Genomic DNA, 22689 nt, shown 5'->3' with positions numbered 1-22689 from the left:
CTGAAAAACGCAGGTGCAACTTACCAGTGGCTAGTCAACCACATGTTTAAAGAGCTGATCGGAGTAAACATGGAGGTGTACGTGGACGACATGCTGGTAAAGTCTAAAAAGGCAGAAGGACATGTAAAGGATTTACAAGAATGTTTTGATGTATTGAACAAGTACCAGATGAAACTAAATCCTCTCAAATGTTCCTTCAGAGTCGGATCAGGGAAGATTTTGGGGTTCATTGTAAATTCGAGAGGAATCGAGGCCAACCCCGACAAAATAAAAGCCCTGATTGACATGAAATCGCCAGAGAGAATCAAAGATGTGCAAAGTCTAACCGGGAGAATCGCAGCCCTGAGTAGATTTATTTCGAAGTCGACGGACAAATGTGTCCCTTTTTTCAATCTACTTAGGGGAAATAAGAAGTTTGAATGGACAGGAGACTGCGAGCAAGCTTTTCAGGCCTTGAAGACTCACATGGCACAGCCTCCCATTTTATCCAAGCCGATCGAGGGGGAAACTTTGTTCATTTACCTGGCGATCACGGAAGTTGCTGCCAGTGCGGTACTAGTACGCGAGGAAGGAGGCGTACAAAAAGCGGTCTACTATGTTAGCAAGAGGCTGATTGGGGCAGAGCTGAGGTATCCGCCCATTGAAAGGTTAGCATATTGCTTAATCCTGGCCTCAAGGAAGCTACGTCCTTACTTTCAAGCCCATCCCATCACAGTTTTAACCGACCAGCCCCTTCGGCAAGTCCTCCAAAAACCAGAGGCGGCTGGGCGATTATTAAAATGGGTAGTCGAACTAGTGCAGTTCGATATAACATATTCACCGCGAGTAGCAGTAAAAGGACAAGTCTTGGCTGATCTTATTGCAGAGTTCACCGAACTCCCAAGCAGCGAACAGTGCGAACAGCCTAGTGCGCCTGAGCCTCAAGAGAAAGCTCCTTCGTGGAAATTATTCACGGATGGATCGTCCAATGAATCCCACGTAGGAGTGGGAGTGATATTGATAACGCTGGAAAGGCATCGATTTCACTGCGCCATTAGGTTCGACTTCACCGCGTCAAATAACGAAGCCGAATACGAAGCCCTCCTCACTGGACTGAGAATGGCCAAAGACATGGGCACAAAGACGCTTGATATTTACAGCGATTCACAGCTGGTGGTGAATCAAGTTCTAGGGGAATATCAAGCGCGGGGCTTAAAAATGGTGGCCTACTTGAATAAAACCAAAGACCTGCTAGCCCAGTTCATGAAGTATACCCTCTAGCAAATACCACGGGATCAGAATTCAAATGCAGATGCCTTAGCTAAACTCGCGAGCGCGAAAGATGCTGACACTTTGAACATTGTGCCAGTAGAAAGATTGAGTGAGCCAAGCATCCGAGCAGTTGAAGCCAGTATGGAAATACGAATGGAGGATACGTGGATGGCGCCTTACTTGGAGTATCTAACAAAAGGTGTATTACCCTCAGATAGAAACAAGGCCAGAACTCTACAAAGGCGGGCCGCTAGGTACATACTGGTCGATGGTGTCATGTACCGAAGAGGATATTCCATGCCACTACTCAGGTGTGTTACACCAGAAAAAGCTAAGGAACTAATGAAAGAGGTGCATGAAGGCTTCTGTGGAGACCACGCTGGGGGGCAGAGTTTGGCAAAGAAAATTCTAAGGCAAGGTTACTTCTGGCCAACTATGAACGAGGATTCGATGGAATTTGTACGAAGATGTGATAAATGTCAAAGGTTCTCCAAAATTCCACGAGCAGCGCTAAACGAATTGAAACAGATGCAGAGTCCGTAGCCTTTTGCGGTATGGGGGATAGATTTGATTGGATCCCTCCCTACGGGAAAAGGCGGAGTAAAGTACGCAGTCGTGGCAGTTGATTACTTCACCAAATGGGCCGAAGCTGAACCACTCGCTACCATAACGACCAAGAAAGTTCTTGACTTTGTCATCAAGAACATTGTTTGCCGGTATGGTTTGCCCCGAAAGATAGTTTCAGACAACCGAACCCAATTTGACAGCGACTTATTCACCGACTTCTGCGAAAGGCACGGAGTTATTAAAAGCTTTTCTTCAGTTGCGCATCCCCAAGCAAACGGGCAGGTCGATGCCGTGAATAAAACTCTTAAGGACACCTTGAAGAAAAGGCTTGAAGACGCTAAAGGAGCATGGCCAGAGCAGCTGCCTGAAGTCCTCTGGTCGTATAGAACGTCTCACCGAACAGCGACAGGTCATACCCCATTTTCCTTAGCCTACGAATATGAGGCTATGTTACCTGTCGAGTTAGATCCCCCCTCACATCGACGCATTACATACGACCAAGACCAAAATAGCCAACTGATGATGGAGTCCCTAGACTCAATTGACGAGATACGAGAGAAAGCCCAACTCCGAGTTGCTGCATACCAGCAAAAGGTCGCTCGGTACTTTAATTCAAAAGTAAAAGAAAGAAAATTCAACGTCGATGACTTGGTACTACAATGAGTTTTCTTGAATACCCGCGACCCCACTGCTGGAGTACTCGGACCTAATTGGGAAGGACCTTACCAGATCGAAGAAGTCCTTCACCCGGGCACCTACAAACTTGCACGCCTAAACAGAGATCTCGTTCCACGTTATTGGAATGGAGAACACCTGCGCAAGTATTATCAGTGAACAGTCCTTTTTAAAGGACTGGCTTGTATTAAATTCTACTTTTTACAAGTTTTGCAAAAGGGTTAGCCACGTTGTATGGCTAATCGCTTATAAATGTAAGATCTTTTAAAGATCACTCGTAAAGACATGTTTAGTCCATTTTAATACGAGATTATAAGGGACTGTGCGCAGCCAGTCATTCTTGCCAACCATTGTAAATTTATTTTTACAAGTATTTGTTCATTACGTGTGTTGTTTTGCTGTATTACAAGTGTTGAAATTTCACTATCGAGCAGTAATGTTCGCACAGGTCGTGGTCAAGGCAAGTGACCAAGGACCTAAAGCTCCTCGATCACTTGGGGGGCATATAAGGTACATTGATAGCAAAGCATACCAAGAGGTATGTAAACACATGAACAAAATAAGTGAAAGCATGCTACGGTACTTAGCGTATTTTTCAAAATTTATGATTTTGTTAAAACGAACCAAAGTACTATGCTAAGTTCGGTCATGCGAACAGGTATTATGATAAAAGATTATAATATCAAAGGCAAATGTTTACACCGTGAGCATTAGTACTCGGATGTAAAAATAGAATTAAAAGGAATAAAAACCTTTACACCACGAGCAGTACTGCTCGGATGTAATTATTCAAGCATAAGCAAAAGAGCTGCCCTCGCAGCAATAAAATAAAAAAGATTGTCTTTACAAAAAGACCCGTGGGCCATAAAGCGAAAAAAAAATATATATTAATTTGGCTGGGGGGCAGGAGGGTCTTCTGGATTAGTAGAGTTTTGATCAGTCGGAGGTTTGGGCATAGCAGCAGCAGCAGGAGTTTGGGCCTTGGCCTTCTCTTCTGCCTCCAGTCGAGCAACACACTGCGTCATCAGCGTCTCTTGCAACTGATCGGAGAGATAGCTAATGTCTACCCCCGGATTATGCTTCCAGAGGTCGTAGAAGCAGAGGAAGGTGGCTTCCTTATACTTCTTCAGAGTTTTAACTCTGTCCTCCTCGAGCCCGCGCACCCGTTCCTCAAGCTTCTTTACCTCATCCTTGCTGGCGGTCAGATCGAGTGTGAGCTGCTTACACTCTTGGGTGTTGAGTTTGCAGTTCTCCTTCCATTTGTGCCGCTCGTTGATGGCTTTGTTCTGGGCCGCCTCACTCTCCTGAAGCTCTCGGGTAAGAGTGGACTGATCCTCGCATAGCTGCTTATTCAGCTTAACCAGCTCCTTGTTCTCCTCGAGCAGCTTAGTCTTCTCATCCTCAAGCGCTTGCGTAGCCTGGGCAAGTCTGGAGTCAAAGTTCCTCTCTCGAGAAACCATCGCCCCAGCTCGGTGCCAACTAGCAGTCAAGGATAAAAACCCCTGAAGAAAAAATGAAGTTAAGAAAAGAAATTTAGCATAAATGACAAAGCAGCAAAAGACGACTTACACTGGCTATCTCGTTCAGCCCTCTGTTGATGATTTCGTTGATGTCCATCGTGGCAGTGTCAGTGATGGCGACCTGGGAACGCCTATGCTTGGAGAGCCGATATAATCTCTCCCTGGCCATGCCAACTATGTGGCTGGGCAGGGAGCCTTCGGACAAGTTGTCCGTGGTCTCTTTGTCTACGGCCTTTGAGGAAGACCGAGGATCGACAGGCGTGGGAGTTTGCTGCTCGGGGGCAGGCGAGTGTGTTGAGTTCTCTTTAGAGGGGGCGTCAGTGGGAGCATCTTCTGTTCGGGCCTTCTTCGAAGGGGTCTTGCTACTTTCCCCACAAGCCCTTTTGTTGTCCTTCTTCGGGACAGAAGCCTCGGCAGCAGCCTGGTAGTGTGCAAAGAAGTCTCCGGGGTCCATGCCTGCACAAAGTGACATTTCAAGCAATGAGATTAAAGGGTCGCAGAGAAACAAAGGTTAGAATATAAGAGATGCAAAAGTAAGGTACCCGAGCTACACCTACTGGTCGGAACATTATCTACTGAACTACCTAGTTCCTGGAAGAAATCTGAATTTAAAGAAGGAGCGTTCCTAAAGTTGCTGTCCCCATCAAATAGGTGGATGGGAATGGGAAAGTTATTTAAAAACGAGAATGGTGTACCGTATACATCCGACGAGTCGTCAGACTGTTCGGCAGGCTCGGCAGCCTTTTGTTTCCCCTTGCCCTTGGGGATCGACGGTTCTGCTGCTCGGTGGGAAGCAGCAGGTTCCCTGATTGTAACCCCAGTTGGCCTCCTCCTAGGAGGAGGTGACTGAGGTTGCTGCTCGGGACCCTGCTCACGTCCCACGTCAACATGGACACCACCCGCCGCAGGTTCGCTGGTCGCAGGAGGGGAGCCCTTAAGGCCAGCCAACCTAAGGTTAGCCTCAGTGACCAAGTTTTTCACACTATTAGCAGCATTGGACATACGGGCTAAGAGCGCTGCCCTCAACTCCATTCCTGGAGTAGGGGTCGGGCGCAACCATGGACCTGAAGTACAGAGGAACAATAGAGTATTATGACGAGAAATTTCAAAGGGCAAGAACTACTGGTTTAAGGCTCGTTATTCCCCTTACCTCCTCGTGCGAATGCCAGGTTGTCCGCAGCAATGTCAGGTGTGAGAAAGTATTCCAGATGATACTTCCCCACATTGGAAATATGAGTGGTCTCGGACAGAAACGTGCGTCCGGTCTCCTGATGGCAGAAATGGAAGAACCCCGTACCATCTTGGTTGGGGTTGGACTTAAGGTCAAACAGATAATTGACCTCATGAGGAGAGGGGGCTGGCCATTTCTTAAGTTTGTAAAGGATATAGAGCGCGGTCAGCATCCTATATCCGTTCGGGGTAATCTGAAAAGGGGCCACCCCGAAGTAATTAGCCACCCCTTGGAAAAATGAATGGAGAGGCAAGGTGGCACCCGCCTCAATATGGTATCTCGACCAGGTGCTATAAGCCCCCCCTGGCAGGTTGGCTCTCTGGTCGGTGGAAGGTCTGAGTAGGGTCACCCCCATCAGATTATACTTAGTTAAATAATTGGAGACCATGCGAAAGGTCACCGTGCTTGGAGACACCACGTGCCACTCAACATCCGGCTGGACGGCATGACGAGGGCGGGCACGTGCTTGAACTTCAGTCTCAGGAAGGAATTCTTCTCGACCACTGGTCGAGGGGGCATCAGCAGGAGGCTGACTAGGAGTAGGGTTGCGTCTTTTTCTGGCCTTGGTCTTTGTTCTGGCCATTTTTTGGGAAGGAGCTGATGGAGGATTTGGGTTAGGACGTGAGAATGGAATTTCTGGAATCAACGAGGATGGATTCTCTTCGCCTTCGAGCAGTTGGGCTAAGAGTTCGTCTTCAATAGGTCTTTCTCCTCCCCAAGGGTCTTGCATATGAACTGCAAACAGACAATGGAGGAGATAAGACAATCCGCGAAGTAATGTAGGGAAGCTGGGATAACGTTGCTCGTGCCTAAATAACCAGCAGCATCCTAATTCTACGCTAACTTCAACGTGGGTAAATAAAAAAAAAAGGGAAGAAGAACGTTTTCTGAAAGGAATTTTTTCGACTCCCAAAGGGCAGGAAAAATTTCGTTTTTTTTTCGTCTAGCTTAAAGGTTGAACCTTTCGACAACCTAACGCCCCAAACCAGAAACTCTATCTATCAAAGTACTGATCTAACCCATACAAAGTATAAAGATGCACTTCTACAGAACTTTAAGCGATCTATACCAAGAACCCTAAAAACCCTATTCAAGAACGCAGACATATCAGAGCACAAAAATAGCATGCATGGCGTAGTACAGAGCTTAAAGGATGGAATCCTTACCTGAGAGAAGGAGGAGATTCGGAAGAAAATGAAAACTTGAGGTGGAAGATCTGTGGCACGACGTCGGATTGGTTTTTTGAAGCTCTGAACACAGGCGTGAGTTCTTGAAGATTTTAGCAAAATGACGGGTAAAGGTTTCTTGAAAAAGAAGAAAGGCTACTTATAGGGATCAAGGGGGTAGCCAAAAGGCGGTAATCATCACTTCCCACTTTCAAAACGTGGGGAAGTGGACAAGCCGTCAGATTGCCTTTTCGGAAATCGAAAAGACTTGATTAGACATAATTATGTTACAGTTTTCGAAAATGCACGGGGATTCTGACAGACGTGGGAAGGCGAATGGTTGTTCCCTTAAGTTTCTTTATTACTGGTCGCACTAAACAAACTTGGGGGGCAAATGTTATCCCAAAAATCAGCAGTGAATGACATGGCAGGAATTAATTGCACGTGGCTGACACCTGGCAAAACCTGCGTTCGACTATCAACCAGGAAGATGTTCGGAGTTATGCGTGCGGACTCTTCATACGACCAGTCTGGTCGATAGGCACGTAACACGCAGAGGAAATCTTAGGCAGTTATGATGGAATCCGAAATTCTCTCCCCTGATTTCCTGAGTATCTGATTATTTAGGAAATAATATCAGTAACAAATCAATGTAAATCTTCCCTGAGCTTATAAATAATAGAAGAGGGCTCAGGGAAGGAGGGGGATCTTTTTGCTCTTTTTCTGACTTCTAAATCGCTGGAGTTTAGAGTAATCATATCAATCATATTGTATTGTTCTTCAGAGGTTGGTGAAACTCATTGAACCCTAGTTCTTTGATCACTCCTTTGACTCTCACATCAATAACAATCTAAGTGGACGTAGGTTATTACCAGATTCTGGGGCCGAATCACTATAAAATATCGTGTTCTTATTATTTTCGCTATTACGTTCTTTTCAACGCATTCATCCACATCAAGCGTATTTTGACTCCGTGTCAGTTGCCCAAAATCAGGGTCAACAAAGTCCACATAGATAAACTTTGGAATTTTCTGATATTCACTTAATATTATCATATAATATCAGACATAGTTTATATATATAATAATTCAATTCAATTATTTATTTCATTTAAAATATTTGTCAACTACAATTGCTTTAAGGGCACTATTCCCAACAATTGTCGCTTGGCCATTCTGAGCATGATCCGCTTAAGACTTTCTAGCTCCACGCGGAGGGGGTCACGATCTTGGTTGACGCTCTACGCCGGGTTATCTTTTCTCCGAGCGTTGAGATTGTCTCGTAGGTTTGATAGACCTCTCCTGGCGGGCTCACGCCCATGGGCCTTATTGCACCTTCGAGCATTAAGGTTGTCTCGTAGGTCAGCCTGACCTCGGGTCGAGCCACCTCGGTCTCACCGTCGGACTCGATATTTTCATCATTTACTGAGACACTAATGCCACGTTCTCGGTTCAGTGAGACATTCCTTGGGCAGGCCCTCAGACCATTGTTCCTATGAGGTTGGTGAGGTCCTGAGGGGACACCACCTTCAGGCCTCGAGCGATCCGTATGGGCGCGTCGAGGTGGAACGCACCGAGCTCCACGGGCAATGATAGCCTGGTGGTGTCCTCGGGCCCCTAGGCCATTGTTCTCGGGATCTTGACGAGCCTTCTTCTGCCTTGGGGCAGGATTCTCGTCAACTTTTACTTTGCCACGATCCTGTGGCGGCACTGGGGTTCCAACTCTTGTTGGGTGCTTTGTGGGCACTCCAGTTGGCGGATCTTATGCCTCTACAGCCGGGTGCTCGGGGGGCACTCCGACTGTATTGACAGGTGGCACTCCAACAGGGTGCGCAGGTGGCATGCCAGTTGGGTGCCCAGCTGGCACATTACCATTGGGGTCCACTCGTAGCCCTTGGGCTACAAGAGTGACCTTCATGGCTAGTACCATCTCCTGTAGGGCTGCGATGTTACCCTCTTGGACATCAATCTTTTGCTGCTGGGTGGCCACCTGCTCACGGAGCACCGCCACCTCCATTGTCTCCTCCGTGTCCATGGGATGAGGGTATTCTTCCTCATAATACTCTTTGTTGCCACTGTCATCTTCGACGTCATACTCGGCGTCTTCGTCATAATCGTCCACCATCTCAGGCATGTCTCGAGGTGGCTCCATACTGGGTTCCCCTCCTTCAACTCTGGGAGGAGGGAGTACGTCATCTGTAACATTTCTTCGAGTGGTTACCATGGTTGTAAGTGTTCCGAATGCTTTCTTTAATCTCTCAACGAAAGCACCAAAATGTTGACTGCTTTTTTCGCAATCAACCTTAAAACGAGAGGTTAAAGAAAATAAAAAACAAGAGGTTAAAGAAAATAAAAAATGAGAGGTTAAAGAAAATAAACAACGAGAACACAATAATTTTTACGTGGTTCAGGCTATAAAAGAGCCCTAGTCCACGAGTCTCTGCTATTAAGAGAATTGGAAGCTTGTTGAGGCAAGCTCCAATGGAGTTTTCTTAGGCAGCATTTAGATTGCTCTGAGTACAAGGTCTTTTTCTCTCTAAAAAACTAAACCCTTTACAATGAGACTCTCAACCCTATTTATAGAGACTGGGGTCATTAATACTAATCATTTGTAATTAATACACATTCTTCCCGTTATTTGGGGATTAATACCACTTTAATGCATTGAGTTGCATTGAATAGAGACCACGACCCAGGCGAGATACGCGAGGTCCACTGCAGAAAGCTACCTGCCTTATAGGGAACATCCCCCAGGTACTGTCAGGGCATGCATGCACTTCTCCATTTAGAAAGCGTAGTGGGGATGCGAATTGTCGAATCGTACAATTGACAACGCTGTGGACGGATCGCCAAAAAAGTTGTCAGACGATCCTCTAGCACTGCAAATCTGCATTGGCTGACACCTGACGTCTATCTTAGGTCTGAGAACCAGAACCTCAGACTTGGGGGACGACTAAGGGAGGAGAGCTATTTCCAACGTTGTTTCACCTGGAGAACCCCCAGCTCTAAGGGCAGACCTCAGAGGGTAATCTACCTTAAAGGCACTCACGGCCTACCCGTTGGCACAGACAGGTGGCCTCACTTGGAAGAAACCTCGCCCCGAAGAGAGACCTCGGGGGGTAACATACCCCGAAGGTGTCTGTGAATGTCCGAGCTAGTCACTGTGAGTTGCCACGTGCGGGGAGGAGAAAATACTGACAACAAACATCGTTAGACATCATTTTTGGTTAAAAACTATGTTTTCAATGCACCATCGCACCAACATCGTTAGGCATCGATTTTTTTGGCCTAAAAACCGTGTGTTCAAGGCACCGTCGCATCAACATCATTATGCATCGTTAGGCATCATTTTTGCCAAAAACCAAGTTTTTAAGGCACCATCACAACTACATCGTTAGACATCATTTCTTTGCAATTTTTCACACTTCTAGATTTGAAAAAGTGCAAATAAATCTCAAAAATCTTATATACAAGTGTTTGAAATCTATAAATTAGTGTCTTAAGTCAATCTTTTCTTGGGTTTAAGTTTCATAGTAGATTTTTCATCATTAAAACTTAAAAAAAAAATCAAGAGAGGTGCTTTAATGGTGGTGGAGGTGGCGCCATTAATGGTGACGACGACATTGTGATGTCGTATTTTTTCGTTGTAGGGAGGTTGTGGTGGTGGGTGGTGGTGGTGGTATCACCTTAGAGAGACAGAGGGAGAGAGTTTGGAACTCTTAGGGGCAATAAAGTCTATTTTTTTATAAAATGACATAATTTGGGGATGCATACTAATATTGACATGTATTTGAATTAGTATACACTATGATGCAAACCTTTTTTATTTTCTGTCTTAAAAAAAATGGTATTTGCAGCATAAATATCCAATAATTTACACTTGTTACAGTTAAATACTTAATATATTATTTTTATGGTAAAAATACGCAATGTTCAATATATGTTAAAGATAAATACCTAATCTTTTTTCTTTGAGGCAAAATACCTAAAGTTGCTAAAATATTACTTTTATCAGTACCTCTTCTATTGTAGCTGTTAAGTTGACTCACCAGATGTGTATCACTTGGTAATTTGAGTATTTTTGTCATCAAAATATGTATTTTTAAAATTTGAATTAATTTAAAATGTATTTTTAATTTATTTGTCTAATTTAAGATGATTTTTTTTTTTTTATAAAAAATAATGAAATAGACTGAGTGTGACAAATATATGCTTAGACAATATGTTTAAGATTAACCAATGATATAGCAACGTATAAGTATTTTTGCCTAGGAGAAAAAAAATAGATATTTATCTATAAAAATAAAAAATTAGGTATTACTGTAAAAAAATAAAGGAAGCAGCACATAATACTTGTATGTGCTTCACCACTGTTACCCTAATTCTTTAGATTCGGGTAAGACCAACCAACCAACCAACCCACTTCTTCGCCAAGGTTTTGAGCTAAATAACCTTAAAAAGTTTTTATCTTAGCTATGTAACCTTCATTTTTCAAAATTTAGCTACACTAACCTCCTCCTTTAATGAAACTTTTATATTCCAATAATGCCCTTTTATTTTATATATTTTTTTAATTAAAATAATAAAAAATCAGATTTGAAAAAAAAATTAAAAAACAAAAAACATATTCAGCCCCCTATCATTCCTCCATCCACTATTTTTTCTTCATAATCTCTTCAAATCCTATCAAATCTCTCCAAATGTATAGAACGATTATTTTGTGACACACTTACATACTGATTTCAGTGACATTGTTGGAGAAAAGTGATTACATTAAGGTAAGTAAATGAGAAACCCTAATTTTTTAATTTTTGATTTGAATGTAAAAACAAAGAAAGTTGTATTTTGTTTGCTTAGATGTTTATTTTTTCATATATATGTGGTAAAAATAACAATAAAAGTACATTGTTAGCCATATAAATTAAATATCATATTTCTCAATATTAAATAACATAAAAACTTAAATATTTTACAAAACAAAACTTACTGGAAGTGTTTTCTGTCGTGGCATAGAGGAGGACTCTGATTGTTCATCAATATGTGATTCTAATTGTTCTTCAGAACATGTCACTGACTCTTCTTCAATATATACCTATTAATTAAATATAAGAAAAATATAACTTTTTAATCAATAGAGTAAAAAACACGTTAGTCGAGCTCTACTCACTCTAATTGAGCTTTACACTAAAATTTCATTTAGATTTTGGAAATCTCGACCATGTTTGGTAGAGCTCTACTAAAGCCTGGAAATCTCGACTATGTATGGTCGAGCTCTACTCACACCAGTCGAGCTCTATATTACAACTTCAACTAGACTTTGGAAATCTCTACTATGCATGATCGAGCTCTACTCACATCAGTCAAGCTCTATGGTACAATTTCAATTAGGCTTTGGAAATCTTGACTATGTATGGTGTTGCTCGACTCACACCAGTTGAGCTCCATACTACAATTTCAATTAGAATTTGGAAATCTCCACTTTGGTCGAGCTCTACTCACACTTGTCGGGTTCTATGCTACAATTTTAATTAGACTCTGGAAATCTCAACTATGTATGGTCGAGCTCTACTCACCAGTCGAGCTCTATGCTATCAATTAGACTTTGGAAATCTCAACTCATGCTAATCGAGCCCTAAACTGAAAGTTCATTGCGTTTTTAAAAATCTCGACCATAACCACTTGAGCTATACTCATTCTAGTTACATTTTAAACCAATATTTTTCAAATCATGCATTTAGTGCTCTAAATTTATAGCCAATTGATTTCAATTAAATATATTATCTATTTTAAAAAAAAGTACAAGAATAGAAAAAATGTATTTAACTTCATTTACCTCATTATCTAATTGAGTCGTTGTTGTGTCTACGGGAGGTGTTGGTGGCACACTAGCATCCAACGATTTTGAGCACGACGACTCCGGACTAGATTCGTGAATAATCAATCGTCGTTGAATCGGTTGTTGTGGATCTCTAATGCTTGGTACTTTCGTTCGTGCCATGGAATCTAGGAAATAAAGTGTATAAGAGTTGAGCTTGGGTGATTGGACAATCGATCCACCTAAAAATGCTAATAGAAAGCAAATTTACATAAAAATATCATTATTCGAATATCATAATAAGATTTATTTAAATATATGGGTCTAAGAAAATTGACTTAAAGTGATTATGTACCGTGATTGAAATCTTCAATAAAAACAAGGTTGTTAATATATCAATTATCAAACTAAGCTAAAATGTACACTCTACATCACATATCCAATATGTTTTTTTTAACAAAAAAAAAGATAATGAAGTAGTACAATTAATCAATGTAATGTAAGTATTCATTTCAAATATCAAACCATAAGCAACAACACATATTGTATATTAGTTGAAAATCTCAATCTAATTTAATAAAGTTAGTTCATTGAGACATTTTCACAAATATATGATTTGCATTATTATTAAGATTGTAAAATAAAAAAATTAATAAACAAAATAAATATTATAGCAAAGTGTAATAGATTACACAAAAGTTTAATACAAAAAAATGGTTACTCATTGTCATTTTAATTCAAGAAATCAACTCATTTATATGTATATATATATACATATAAAATCTGAAAGAAAACAGGACAAAGAAAAACAAAAAACAAAAAAGTGAGAAATGTACCTTGGTTTGATAATGAGAGTGAATATACTTTTGTTATTTTGCTTCTTTTCAATTTTTTTATAATTGTACTGTGATGTCAATATTGTAGTGAAGGAATAGAAGAAAAAAAGTCGGGAAAGTGGAAAAATGGGGCTGCGAAACGAGAGAAGGTAATATTTATATATAGATTCCAGTCGAAAGGTTATTTTAGTAATTGTCTTTTTAAAATTGTAAAAAAAAAATTAAAAACAAAAATAAATATTACTCAAATATAACCAGATTATATTGTTAAAACCGGGTAATCACAAGGTTATATAACTCAATAACCCCTTCTTCGGTTCTGGAATTATTCTCCGCCAAAACCAGAGAGAGAGGGAGAGAGGGATGGATAGCGACATTGAAGAATCGCAGAAGAAGAGACTTAGAAAGAGCTCGTTTCCCGGGGACTATTCTCGCAAGGTTTCTTTCTCAAACTATTTATCCCATCTTATTCAGTTTTACGAAACAATTTTGCGTTTTCAGTATAAAATAGTTTTCTTAGTTTCATAAAGTTCGAATTTTTCAGAGGAAAAAAACTGTTAAATTACCGATAATCTCTATGAAAAACGCAAGCATTTTGTATGACAAGATGATGTGTGAGAAATACTTACTAGCTACGACCCTATAATCAGCTATTTTACGTTTCTACCGTCGGTGCTTTTGCAATATTTCTGAGGGTTTCGTTTTGTGATAGGAATGATTACAAATATATTGGTCATATTATGTTTATTGTTTAATTCAATTTTGCTTCAGTAGTTGCTATTTTCAATATTATAACCTCTAATCTGACTTATTATGTTCACGAGTCTAACGTCTGGGGAACTAATACAGCAACTTGAGCAGTTTCCCCAACGTCCTTTTGGCATAATGGGAGAAGTGGTAATGATTCTTATTCCTTTAATAAAGTGGGTTTTTCTTTTTGGCCAGATTAATGTAATCACAGGTTAATTCGTCCAACTTCTTTAGAATTTCATTGTTTACTAGTTCGTTCACTATTTTGTTAAGTTCTGGTATTTCAAACTGTTTAGATTTGATATACCATTTTGCGAGCTTTTTTAGAGTTGAAGTGTTCAAAAGGGCAATAGCTAATAGTTGTAACTGGACAAAATTTTAAACATGTTGATGTTGTATGTCAGGCCCATGGTTTTCTCCCATGAGGTCTAGGTTTGATTCCTCATGTGATCCTGCCTAATAATTTGCTAGACTAATTGGTAATGTTGCAGTGAAAGGAAACTAAAATCAATATAATCATTTATTAAATTGCATTAATAAAACGAAAGTTGTCAAAGAGTTCTGGCTAGAGGTTTTGACGTTGCTACTAATTATCATTGCCCTGAATCTATTTAGGGAATAGTGTCTGAATTATATAAGCTTCATACTTCATATTTCTTTAAGATAAATGGGTTTGAAATTTTCTTTGTTTTCTATAGGTATCTATCTACTTATTAGAACTGGTGATCTAAGAATAATTAATTGTTTTGATTTAGATAATGGAATTATATATTCTGTGGTTGGCATTAGCAGCAGTACTCAATGATTGGTTAATTATTTTAGGAACATAGCTCTTTTCTTTTGCAGACTTCGCTATTTTCGATATATATATATATTTATATATATAAGGTTTTTTTCTTTACTCAATGATTGACTTAGATCATCTATGTTCTGCTTTTTGACAGAATTTTATACAAGATGATGATATCCGTTTAGAGACTACACGAGCTAGATGTAAGTTTTTATATTGTTCGGCAGAAGAAAAACAAATGAGAAAGCTCCTATATTTTTGCTTTGATTTTCACAATTTACTTGCGGCTAATTTCCACTTCTAAAGTGGCTAAAACTTCTATGCTACTTCACAGTTTTTAATGTTCTCAAACGACATGGTGTGTTAGTAGAGCGTCTTTCCAGGTGCCTTTTTTTTTGGTGCTCTTATTTCTTCAAGTAAAATTGTTAGCTTTATTTCATTATGCAGTTTTTTTGTTGTTAAATATAATCTCATTAGCATTTGAGTATTGGAAAGTATTTGTATTTTGAAAATTTATTCATGAAAAGATTTTCTTAAAATTCTACTCCAACATTTGTATTGAGGTTATAACATAGAAGAGAAAGAGCATTTCTGGAAGAAGAATTGAAGAAGAGAGTAAAATGTTAATGTTAACAGTTTCTCGTCATGGCATGGTGGTTTCATGAATTTGGTTATGATCCTTTTGTCATTTGATCAAATATAAATATTTATATATTAAAACAAAACATCACTACTAGTATTATTAATTTGAAAATAATACAAGGAGAAAAGGAAGTACAAAAACTTTACTCCCCAAAATACAAACACAAAGTACAGCAGAACAGAATAAAACTTTCTAACACATCACCAGAAACTATGCACAAATGCATCTATGCATAAGTTCATGAGTTTAAAAAGAACGTTATCCCTATTTCTCTCTCACACGTTTTTTGTGGAGACAAAGATAACTTGGATAAGGCATTCCCATGTTTATACTTCACACATCAAACCAGATAATTGCTTGATTAGAACTTTTAAGTTTTATTTTGGTGAAAACATACACATTACTTTCCACAAGTTCTTGCTTTTTTGTTTTTGTTTTATTATGTAGTATTTTTTTTATAAATTCTTGTTCTTTGATGTCTGCATCCTGATCATATGTTTAAACTATGTACTGATTGCAATATATTTATGGAATGGTATGGCTTCAAAGCTCAAAAGTTGCAATTATACAAGTTAGTCTCATACTACATTTTGGTGTTCATTGATTTCAATAGGGATTCTGACAAGATGATTTTTGAGCGTCTACAAAATGAATTTGAAGCTGCGCGATCTTCTCAAACTCAAGGTAGCTTTTTAAATGAGCTTCTCAAACCCTATGGTTCTTAGATGAATGGATTAAAGTTATAGAACTTACTAACTTAGAGATAATTTGAAAGCAGATACAAATGTGGAAATTAACTTGAATATAGCAATTCAACTCACGTAAAACCTAAATATTTCCTTTCCGGATTGTCTGTTCATAAATTGGTGGCATGAGTTCTCTTTTTCTTTCTCTCCCTCTTTTTTTCCTTTTCCTTAGTTTGACGAATTAGTCTATTTTTCTTTTTTCTTTTAGAGATTTATTTAGATGGCGAAGAGTGGAATGATGGGCTACTAGCTACCATAAGAGAATGGGTACAGTATTATATAGTGTTTTGCATTGATTGAGTTACTTTGGTTCATTTTGATAATTTGAAGTTTGAATTATATGATTCAGGCTGTTGATGTATTACTGGTCGTTTCATCTTTCAATTTTCTTGATGAATATGGAATTATGCCTTACAGTTGTTTTGGGTTTTGATCAGGTTCACATGGAGGTAGACAGAAAGGCAATATCGGGAGACACAAATGATTTGGCCAGTCCTCTTGTTCAGGAAAAAATTACGTACAAAGTTGGAAGTAAGGTAATGATTCTGGCATGTTGAACCAGGTTGTCGTATCTCACCTTGGATAAGGCTTAGAGAGGTGTCCCGTCTCCAATATTAAGATAATTCAAGCCCAAGGCTACATATTTCTCTCCTCAAGTTATTTAATCATAGGTTCTTTATCATTTTCTCCAAAGGAGCAATTCTTAGGGGTTAGTGATTATCCAGTATCTTACCTCAGAAAAGGTTTCAATCCTGGAAAATGGTAGGTTTGGGAGAAAAACAGCCAACGAGGGTCACAACTATGTTACATAATTATATGTGGGGTTTCTTGGTCTAGGCACAGGTTTTGTGGGAGAAAGCAAATAAGTTGTTAGTCAAAGATGGAAAGAGGAGGTGTATGTTCTCATTTGGATTGCAACTTAGTTTTGGTATTTAGGTTACTTGGTGGAAGGCTTAAATGGTTGAAATTTGAAAATACTTAATAAGAGGTTTTTGGCTTTGATTTACTGCCTATATATAATAGTTATCAGTTATCTATCTCTCTCTATTTATATACATATGGTGTCTGCAGTACAACAAGCTCCCAAAAATGACACGTGGGGGTTTCTTGACCCTAATTTTTTTTCATGACGGTGTTTGTTTTCGAGAAATTCTGAATAGTTTATATTGACAAAATGAGAGTTCAACAAGCTGTTTAAACTGACATTATAAATTATTTGGAATTTTTTCGAAAATTTGCTGAAGGTTTACAATAACTACAATAAACACCGTCATAAAAAAAAAAATTGGGGTCAAGACAACCCTCACAATTATTTTTGAGAGTGTGCTCTACCGGTGCAGCAAAAAAGCATATTGTACCGCAGACGCACCCATATGTATATAACCAGAATGTTTGTGTTAGCCTATATCTTCAATTTATTTGTTTGGTTATATATAAATACTAATGCAATGCTGTAATTTTATAAATTAAGTGAAGGGTAAGTTATGCAATCATCATAATGCTGCTTTATGAAAGTGAAATTGATCATAGAAAAATTGGTTTTGAAGTCGGTTGTTACTTTATGTATTTGGTCCAACGTTAATCGTATTAGCAACTTATTTCCTCATTCAACAGCCGTTGGCAGTAATGTTTTCTGGAGAAGCTTCTGATTGGTTAGCTTATTTTTGGCCAGGTGATTTGCTGCTTGGAAGGGGCAAGAATTGGAATACAATATGAAACATCTTTTGCAGGTAAAATTGAAATGATTTTCATTTATCAACTAATTATGTTAAATGTCCTAACTATATGGTTATGTTTCCTCATTTAAGGACTGTTTTCAGGTTTGCGTCCTCCATTTTATTCCCTTTTCAAACCTCCAGATCATCATTTGTTAATATTAGTAAACTCAACCGTTTAAATGGCAATATATCTTTGAAAAAAACGTCTCATTGGCATTTGGCACTATTATATCCAGTCTTTGTCTGGGGCATCCACATTAGTGGGTCATTTGGTACCATCTTTAACTTTCCAGCATACAAGTCCCCTATAGCTTGGAAGGTCCTTTTTTAGTAATTACCAAGTGACTTACAGAATACTGTATAAGTTGTTTGAATACCGTCAGTTATAACAGTTTCTTATCTCTGATTGAACAAACAAACTGGAATAGTAGAATGCTTACAGAAATATAAAATACAAAATTAAATGACATAAAATTTTTATGTGGTTCGATAAACCTTTCAATGCTTGGTGATGATTCTTCTCCTAAAGATAGTGTTTTCTTCCTCCCGAAGATGAAACATTCTTCCCCTCGAAAAAAAAGTATTGTTCTCTTCGTGTGGAAACTGACTTCCCTCACGATGATAATGTTGCTCTCTTTTATAAAAAAAATTAAAACAAGAACAGCACTCTAAACTAGATTAAGAAAATCCATCTCTTAGTCTCACACAACAAAAATACCTCAAGTATTACAAATGAATAATAAAACAAAGAAATGAACGAGGTCGAAGAGATGCTTGATTCTAGAGGCTTGGGCTCCTATTTGTAGCCAAATGGTTGTCCAAAACGTTGGTCTTTGAATTTGCACACAATCAAGCCAATGAAAAACACCTTGAACAAACACAATTTGTCAGGACAGGCCAAAACCATTGTCTAGACAGATTGATATTCGGACATTGCTGAGAACAAGAGAATCTGAATTCGATTACCTTTTTACTCCAGAAAAGCAAATATCACAAATATTTTTTTTATGGAAAAAAATGCAATATTCAATAATACTAAAAGGAAAGTAAATAATATAATAAAGAATAGATATTCTTATTATAAAATATACTTTTTCTCAACCAGATAACAGAAATTAATAACAAGAATATTTGCTACAAAATATTACATTTGAAATCTTGAAACTCAAGAATCAGGCGAAACATAACTCGTCACGACAAGATGATATTTCAACCTGCTGTGACAACTTTTGAGTAAAACATAATTGCTTCCCCTTTGGCATTTGTTTGAAAAAGTACCCATTTTTTTTACACAACTCAAAATAAAACAATAAAACAAAATAAAAATCATTGCTTGGCCTTCTTGGATCCAGAGTGTAAAGTGGTACGAGCAAGACAAGTGATGTGTGATAGGATCTATTGCTGAGTGGTCTCAATGGAATCCAATCGGCCTTGGATTTGCTCTACAGTAGTCTAAACATGTGTCAATCTTGTCTAGACAGTTGCTAACTTTGCAGGAACATCTTTTGGATAAGTATGAACAGAAGTAGATTCCGTAGAAGCAACGGTGGATTGAGATGAGGTTTAGAAATACAACACCTACTGCTCTAGCTAATTGTCCACCCTTTCCAAGTGTCTAGACAGTTATGTATGACCGGGCATATTGGTTGAAGTAGATTCTTCTTTTTGATCAATCAAAACCCCTTCCCAAACTGTACAAGCTTCTTCCAAGCATACGAATTTTGGGATGTAGATGATGATATGTATATAGATGGACCTCCAGCAAGCTTTTTTTGGGTCCTTAAATGGATCTGCTGGATGAGACTCCAGCAACTTGTATATGAGACATGGGAATACAAGCTTTTGGGTCTTCTTTCTCTTTTGAGGAGCCAAGATGTTTTAGAAATAGACATTAGCAAGTTGATGTGCACACTGGTACCGACATCAAACAGAAAATAGGTAAGCTCCTAGGAAATGATGGAGTGTGTGGTTGGTACAAAGGGGATCCTATCTCATGTACCTCTTCAATTAAATTGGCATAGAATTACTGAACAATCCTAGGGACATATTTAGTCGACAAAAAAGGTTTATTTCTATTATTCTATTCCATACGCACAACTGTGTATTTATCATTTTCAAGAACCCTATTAATGGAAAAAAATCATATAATAAAAACTGAATAAAAAATACAGAATAAAATCTCATAACTATACCCTAAAATCATGGAACAATAACTGTAATTTCTATCCTATAGCTATACACTAAGATTATACACGCATTAGAGAAAAGATTTTCCTACACTCCTCAAGCTGGACTAAAAATATTCTCCATAATTGCTTTTTACATAACCCTTTTGTAAAGATATCTGCCACTTGCTCTTTAGTAGAGATATAAGGCATGCATACTTGACTACTCAATTTTCTCCTTGATAAAATGTTTGTCTACTTCAACATGTTTTGTGCGATCATGAAGCACTGGATTGTGAGCAATAGTGATTGCTGCCTTGTTGTCATAGTACAACTTAATAGGTGATGACTGAGATGACTTCAGCTCTTCAAGCAATCTTTTTATCCAAATAATTTCACATATGCCATGAGCAACAACCCTAAATTTAGCTTCAGCGCTGCTCCTAGCCACCACATTTTGTTTCTTGCTCCGCAAGTGACTAGATTCTCACCCACAAATGAGCAATAGCCCGATGTAGATCTTCTGTCTACTATGCTTCCAGCCCAATTTGCATCCGTATAAGCTTCAATCTCTAGATGCCCTCGTGGTTTGAATAAGAGACCTTTTCCAGGTGTTCCCTTTAGATACCTTAGGATTCTATAGACAGCATCGAAATGCATTGAACCAGGTGAATGTATGAATTGACTTACCATACTCACAGAGAAGGCTATGTCTGGTCGTGTATGGGACAGAAAAGTTAGTCTCCCAACCAATCTTTGATACAACTCTCAATCCTTCACACTCTTCAGATCTATAGGTTGTAGTTTAACATTAGGTTCACCCGGTGTTTCAGCTAGTTTGCAACTCATCATACCTGTCTCATTAAGGAGATGTAGCACATACTAGCACATACTTACATTGACTAACAAAAATACCTTCTTTGGACCTATCAAATTCCATTCCAAGAAAGTATTTCAAAGTACCCAAGTCCTTGATTTCAAACAACTCACCAAGTCTTCCTTTCAACTTTACGAGTTCATCAGAATCATCCCCAGTGAGCACAATATCATCCACACATACAATTAGAATAGCCACCTCACCCTCTTTTGAATGTTTGTAAAACATTGTGTGATTTGCTTGACTTTGAGTGTATCCATAACGCTTTAACACCTTCCCAAAGCGTTCAAACTAGGCTCTCGAAGACTTATTGAGTCCGTATACAGACTTTCTCAATTTGTAAACTTTTCCTGCTTCAAAGTGATTTTCGAATCCAGGTGGAAGACTCTAAACACTTCTTCTAAGTCTCCATTAAGAAAGACATTTTTTACATCTAACGGGTGTAAAGACCAATTAGAGTTAACTGCTAGAGACATAACACATGAATAGAATTAATTTTAGCAACTGGGGCAAATGTTTTTTGATAATCTATTCCATATGTTTGAGTAAATCCCCTTGCCACTAGCCTAGCTTTGTACCTCTCAACACTTCCATCAGCTTTGTTTTTTATTGTAAACACCCATTTACACCCTACAATTTTCTTTTCCCTTGACAACTCTACAATTTCCCAAGTACCATTCCTTTTTAGAGCATCCATTTCCTCAAACACTGCAAGCTTCCAACTCGGTTCATCTAGAGCTTCCTGTACATTCCTAGGCACAACCAGTTCTGAAATTTTAACAGTAAATGCTTTATAGGATTCAGAAAGGTGATTGTAGGATAGATATTTGGCAATAGGATGTTTGGTACAGGCACGGGTTCCTTTTCTAAGAGCAATGGGAAGATTATCTAATTCGAGATTTCCTGGAGCTAATTCTGGGGTAGGCTCAAGAGCAGAATTAGAATTTGAAGTATGTTGAGATGGTTGAATAATGTGGGATTGAATCGGAAATAGGAATAGAAGGAGAATTACCTGGAATACTTGAAGAACCATTGTCCAGGGCTAGCAATTGACTAGGTGCAGAGATGATTACGGGGTGTCTACTTTTTTCAGCGACATTCTTCCTTGAATAAACCACAGGTTCAAGATTGTTACGATTTTTAATCAAACGTAGCATTTCTTTTTCTGACAAACCAATTTCAGATTCGGTTTCAGTGGGATTAGTTTCCTTAACAATAGTATTAAGTATAGTCTTAGGTAAAGGTTCAACAGTTTCCCAAAAATTTGATTCCACTAAATTCTCCCCCTGAATTAAATTTTTCAAAAAATAAGGGATATTTTCCACAAAAGATACATCCATAGTTATGTGAATACGTTTAGTAATAGGATTAAAACATTTATATCCTTTCTTATTAGGGGGTATCCCAAAAAAAACACTTTTTTCAGCTCTAGGATCTAACTTCGACCTAGACCGTGTAAGAATGTGGACATAGGCAGTACAACAAAAAAATTTCAAAGGTAAATCGGAATTAATCCTGGAATTGGGAAAGAATTTTTATAAACTTGGTAATGGAGTAATGTGATTTAAAATTTTGGTGGGCATCCTATTTATCAAATAAGATGCAGTAAGAATGGCATCACCCCATAAATATTTTGGAATTTGTATATAAAACATCATAGCACGAGCTGTTTCTAGCAAACGTCTATTTTTTCATTCAGCTACACCATTTTGTTCAGGTGTATCTGGACAAAAATGCCTTTGTCATTCAAAAAATTCCCAAGGATTTTATTGAAATATTCAGTTCCATTATCAGTTCTTAAAATGCTGAATTTTGTTTGAAATTGAGCTTTAATCATTTTGTAGAAATCTGAAAAAATCTTGTCAACTTCTTTTTTTTCTTTCATCAAATATACCCAACAAAGACAAGTATGGTCGTCTATAAAAGTAACAAACCATTTT

The 22689-nt window shown here is 38.6% G+C and overlaps 1 protein-coding gene across 4 annotated transcripts in view; it reads left to right on the top strand.

Moving 5' to 3' along the window:
* Window positions 1-10826: 10826 nt before the first annotated feature.
* Window positions 10827-22689, top strand: part of LOC133804375 (uncharacterized) — a 29792-nt gene continuing 17929 nt past the window's right edge. The window contains exons 1-9 of one of the 4 annotated variants that reach the window (XM_062242541.1): window positions 10827-10841; window positions 13379-13498; window positions 13910-13957; window positions 14755-14803; window positions 14935-14983; window positions 15857-15927; window positions 16198-16256; window positions 16427-16525; window positions 17662-17719. In XM_062242541.1, the coding sequence (XP_062098525.1) occupies window positions 13424-13498; window positions 13910-13957; window positions 14755-14803; window positions 14935-14983; window positions 15857-15927; window positions 16198-16256; window positions 16427-16525; window positions 17662-17719 (508 nt within the window). In that variant the 5' untranslated portion in view covers window positions 10827-10841; window positions 13379-13423. Of the gene's footprint in view, window positions 10842-13348; window positions 13499-13884; window positions 13958-14754; window positions 14804-14934; window positions 14984-15856; window positions 15928-16197; window positions 16257-16426; window positions 16526-17661; window positions 17720-22689 lie in introns of those variants that run through there. The other 3 variants (XM_062242540.1, XM_062242543.1, XM_062242542.1) reach the window with 3 other exon arrangements.

This window comes from Humulus lupulus, chromosome X, assembly GCF_963169125.1.
Source record: "Humulus lupulus chromosome X, drHumLupu1.1, whole genome shotgun sequence".
Taxonomy (NCBI): Eukaryota; Viridiplantae; Streptophyta; class Magnoliopsida; order Rosales; family Cannabaceae; genus Humulus; species Humulus lupulus.
Note: the sequence above shows the minus strand (reverse complement) of the source record. Positions and strands in the feature narration are given on the sequence as shown.